This window comes from Delphinapterus leucas, chromosome 1, assembly GCF_059928025.1.
Source record: "Delphinapterus leucas isolate spDelLeu-1000000601 "Yukka" chromosome 1, BTC_Dleu_Yukka2, whole genome shotgun sequence".
In the NCBI taxonomy this organism is placed as follows: Eukaryota; Metazoa; Chordata; class Mammalia; order Artiodactyla; family Monodontidae; genus Delphinapterus; species Delphinapterus leucas.
The window spans coordinates 169,317,308-169,322,186 of NC_143129.1; the positions used below are offsets into that span (position 1 = coordinate 169,317,308).

The 4,879-nt window shown below is 55.6% G+C and overlaps 1 protein-coding gene across 1 annotated transcript; it reads right to left on the reverse strand.

The window, feature by feature from the left end:
• Positions 1 to 2,621: 2,621 nt before the first annotated feature.
• GPR3 (G protein-coupled receptor 3) lies at positions 2,622 to 4,879 on the reverse strand. The gene has a single exon (XM_022552134.3). The coding sequence runs from the start codon at positions 4,155 to 4,157 to the stop codon at positions 3,165 to 3,167; it is 993 nt and encodes a 330-aa protein (XP_022407842.2). The 5' UTR covers positions 4,158 to 4,879; the 3' UTR covers positions 2,622 to 3,164.

Consider the following 4,879-nt stretch of genomic DNA (forward strand, 5'->3'; position numbering starts at 1 on the left):
GGGACAGATTCAGACACCCTCAGGGTGGGCCCAGGACCCAAGGCAGAGACCACAGATACAGGCTCCCAGAAATGTCTCAGATCCACCACACAGCCACACCCAGACAGACAGACGAGGACTCACCGCATGAGGGTCAGTCACAGGCCCTTGCAGACATGAGGCTGGCCAGCATTCGGCCCTGCTGGGCCCTGGAGCCAGAAGCTAGGATGGGGAAGCAAAGGGCCAAGCCCACCCAGGGCAGGAGAGGCACCTGGCCCCTCTCCTTCTGGTCCTTGGTGGGTGCTCCTTGGGAGTGAGGCGGAGGCAGCAAGGAGGCCTGTTCCTACACCGCCCCTCCCAAAGGTCTAGGGGTAGCCTGGAGAGCCCCAAATTTTCCCTAGCCTGGGGACAGAGCTCCCTGCCCTGGTTTCCTTGCTTGCTGTTTCTGAGCTGCTCCTGAAACCCATTCCCTCACCTAGGAAAGAAACAGATTTGGAGTCAAATGGACCTGGGTTCAAATCTCAGCTCAACTCTTTTACTATGTGACTTTAGGCAAATCAAACGTCACCTTCAGGAAGGCCTTTTGGGGGCACCCTCTTTTAGAGATTACACGCGCTCCCTGTGCCCCTTCTCTGTTTTTCTCTGAGGACTCATCGCTCTCTGACATTACCATGTTTTAGCTTATCTCTTTATTACTGTCTCCCCTGGCTAGAATTTAAGCTGTCCACCAGGACAGCAGTGAATAAATGAAAACCCATTACTCTCAGAGCCTCAACTTTCTCTTCTGTAAAGTGGGGAGAGCAATAGTACCACCCAGTGGACCATGGTGATGTTGTGTGCGACGTTTGCCATAGAACAGGGGATTCCTGAGTGGGGGTCTTTTCCCAGGGACCTTCCAGGAAGGTGGGGAAAGAGATAAGCCTCAGCCAGATCTGGTGGACCCTCCCCACTTTGTGCCTGGACTGGAGCTATGTGTACCTAGGCCCAGGGCCGCCCTCCACCAGCTCTGACCCAGCCCCCTGTTGGCATGTCCACTCCCCTTGGATTCCTGTAGCCACTACTGGGGAGCGGTCTTGAACACCAGGCAGAAATCTCTGGCCAGGGAAATGGAGAAAGACCTGAGTCCTAGCCTGGCACAGCTGTGTGAGTTTGAGCAAGTGGCTGTTCTTCGGGCCTCAGTCTCCCCATCTGTACAGTGGAGATGCTCTGAGGGCCCCACCTCCAGGCTTTGCCCACCCAGGAAGATGGGGGGTTTGGGTAGTCAGAGCTTCCTCTTCAGCCACACCCCAAACCTGCTCCTGCCCTTGCCTGTTGAACATGTCCTTTCTGGTTCCAAAACACCGAAATTCAGGGTTCTGAACACTTACATCCTCAAATGCACACAAGGGCACACGCACACACTTACCATCACTCACCTTTGCATAGCAAAAAAGCTCTTTCAGCTCCTGAATGAACAGACCCCAACCAGCCACCTCCCAAAATGTGGCAGCTGGCTGTGAGAATGAACCCCAATACAAATCTGAGTCCAGAATGTCGTAAGCCCTAGGGTTGGGAAGGAAGGAGATGGGGGGGCATTGGCCAGTAGACAGTGCACAGGTTCTGGAAACAAGTGTTCCTGGTTTGAATTCTGGCTCTATCATTTCCTAGCTGTATGACCTTGAGCTGGTCACTGAATCTCCCTCGGCCTATTTCCTCATCCATAAAATGGAGAAGTTATTATTACCTGTGCCATGGGATGCTTGTTAGGCATAAATGTGGTAATGGGTGTAGTACACTTAGCGCAGTGCCTAGCACACAGCAAACACCCATGACTGGGAAGGGCTGTTGTTAAGAATACCTACATGCTTTGAGTATATACTTCATGCCAAAGCCCAAGCTAAAGCTCATGTGGGCACGATGTAGGCATCTTCAACCCCAAAAGGGTCTAGCAACAGGGGTTCCAGTCCCCAGGGGGAGGTGGGGTTCTTGCCTGGCGGTGCCTGTGTCTGAGCAGGGGGACCCATCAGACTGGCATCCTGGGGTGGGAGGTGTCACCTGCCAGCCACATTCCACCTGGGTCTCCAGCTCCTCACATAACCCACAGGCCCCCAGGCCTGGCATAATCCTCCCATTCCAGGCTGTCCCCCATCAGGCCCCACTCCACCCCCTCCACACACAGACAAATTTATCAAAAAATCATTTTTTATTGAGGGTTGGGTCAGGGACAGGAATAGGGATCGCACTGGGGACCATACCCCAGTTGGCAGAGGGGTCTGGTGTTGGCTCGCACCCTTGCCTCCTCTAGGGCACCGCAGGGTGAGGCCTGGCCGCTAGGCTCTGGCTGTGGCGCTGGACACCAGGCTGGAGTGGAGCTGGGGTTGCTTGGCCTGGTCCCGGCTGCCGGCCGGGCTGCAGTTTCCCCAAAACGGCCACCAGAGGGCAGCCGGCCCCCAGCGCAGAGGAATTCTCGGTTTCTCAGGTGATGGTTTCTTAAAAAAATAAAAAACCAGAGGCTGGTGTGTTCCCCCTGCAAACCCGAGGGTGGCGGGCCCTGGGAGAAGGCTCTGGTTTCTATGATCTCTTTGATAAAAAACAAGCAAAAATAATAACAAAATACGCGGTTTCTCTCTCTCCCTTTCCCCCCTCTAGGAACTGAGGTCAGAAATGAGGGTGTTGGGGACTGGGAGTACCCTGGTATGGCCTGGATTTCAAGGTGTGGGTCTCTTTTTTTCCCGTTAACACCCATAAATAAATTCATAAATAAATAAATAATAATAGATACTCTCTTTGTATGTGCACATATATACAGATAAATCTTTGTCTTTTCTATCAACAGAGTAACTAACCTCTCTGACTCTTTAGTTCAGAAACTCAAAAGTAAAGCGACATGGTCAAGGTCAAAGGAGGGGGAAGATCAGGGACTTGGAATGGCACTGTAAAACACCCAGCAGCATACTGGAACTCCAAGCCAGCTGGGCTGTGCGATATTTCTGAGTGGAACCCTGACCACCTGAACATTCTAGAACCATGGAGCCAGCTGGGCCCTGCAGGGATCTGAACAGAATCCTGTGAAACACCCAAAGTGCTAGAACTCCAGAACCAGCTGGGTCTTGGGGTGCAGAGCTGGAGGGTTGGAACAAAGCCCTGGAGGACCTAACACTCTGGAATTCTGTAGTGATCAGGGCTGAAGGGTCACCAGGATGCGACTAGACATCACTGGGGGAACGGGATCGGAAGGGGATCTTGGAAGAGGAACAGCAGCAGCAGACAGCCCACAGCACCTTCTGCACATCCTGGTTGCGGAAGGCATAGATGATGGGGTTGATCATGGAGTTGTAGGTGGCAGGGAGCAGGGTGAGATAGGTGTAGAGGGGTGGGGAGTGGGCATCGCCCAACAGGCAGTAGACGGTGAAGGGCAGCCAGCAGGCGGCAAAGGCGCCAAGCACCACGGCCAAGGTGGCAATGCCCTTTCGGGTGGCCACGTAGTGGGAGGCAGGCAGCAGGTGCCGCTGGAGGGCAATCTGCTGGGCATGGCGGCAGACGATGCGACAGATCTGGGCATAGAGCTGCAGCATGATGCCAAACACCATGAAGAAAGCAACGGCCAGGACCACCAGATGGTTCTTGGAGAGTGGATATACCACGCCACACGTGGCCCGGGCATCCAGGCAGTTCCAGGCCAGCACAGGCAGCAGCCCCAGGCCCAATGCGCATCCCCACACTAGGGCCAGCATCACATAGGTCCGCGTCACTGTCGTCTCTGAGTAGTAGGTGAGGGCATTGTACAGAGAAAGGTAGCGATCAACGGTGATGGCCAGTAGGCTGCCAATGCTGGCAGTAAAGGCCATGGCCAGCATGCCGACCAGCACCAGGCTCATCTCTGCCGAGCCAATGCAGAAGACAGCAGCAAAGTGCATGACCAGACCCAGGCCTGCCAGCAGGTCTGCCACAGCCAGGCTGCCCACCAGCAGGAACATGGGGGCGTGGAAGGCAGGAGTGCCCACGATGATGGCCACCACCAGCGCGTTCTCACAGGACACTAGGGTACCTGAGATGCACAGCACTACATCCCAGGCCCTAGGTGAGGGCAGTGGCATGGCTGGGCCTGTGGGCCTCTCTGTTGAGCCCACGCTGCTCATGTTCATGTTTCCTGGGCCAGCAGAGAGCCAGGCCAGGGGGCTGCCTGCACCCCACATCATGGTACCTGTAGGAGAAAGGCCCTGTGAGAAGCTGGCAGGGCTGGGTGCTGAGTGGAGGGGTCTGGAAACAGTGGGAGTCTCACCTCAGGATACCTGGCTGAGTCCCAATGCCTTGTTGCCCCCACTCCTGCCCTGAAGCTCCTTCCAGGGTACCTTTAACCTCTCCTATGCCGCCGGGCTAGCAGGAGTCTCTTTTCCTGGGGATCCCTGTCCTGGGTCTCTTCATTCTCCCTTCCAACTCCCTGAGTCCTGCAGGTCTCTTTCTCCTACATGTGTGGCCAGAGGAGGGCAAGATGAAGGACTACCATGAGTGGATGGAGGCCCATTGGATCCAGGAGAAGCTGGGAGAGGCCCAGGACTGGGGGAGGGAAAAACATCTTAAAACTGAGAGCAGCTCTGCTCCCTCCCCACCAGGGAGGATGACGCTCAGCTTCTGAGGCTCACCAGACCCCTCACGATTCTCAGTACTGCCAAACCCAGACTCCGCCCCCAGAGAATGCTCGTGAAGCTCCCGCCAGCCCCCACCCTGCACTCCTGGGGTAACAACACCTGGGAACTCGGCCTCCCCCAACACACACCCACCTAGACTTCTGTCCCCAGCCAGACCCCTCTTTCTGCCTGAACCTCTGGGTCTTTGGAACAGACACCCCCTGCTGGAAGCGTGGATCCCTGAGTCAGACCCCTCCCTCTGCCCGGACACCTGGATCTTGGGCCTGACTCCG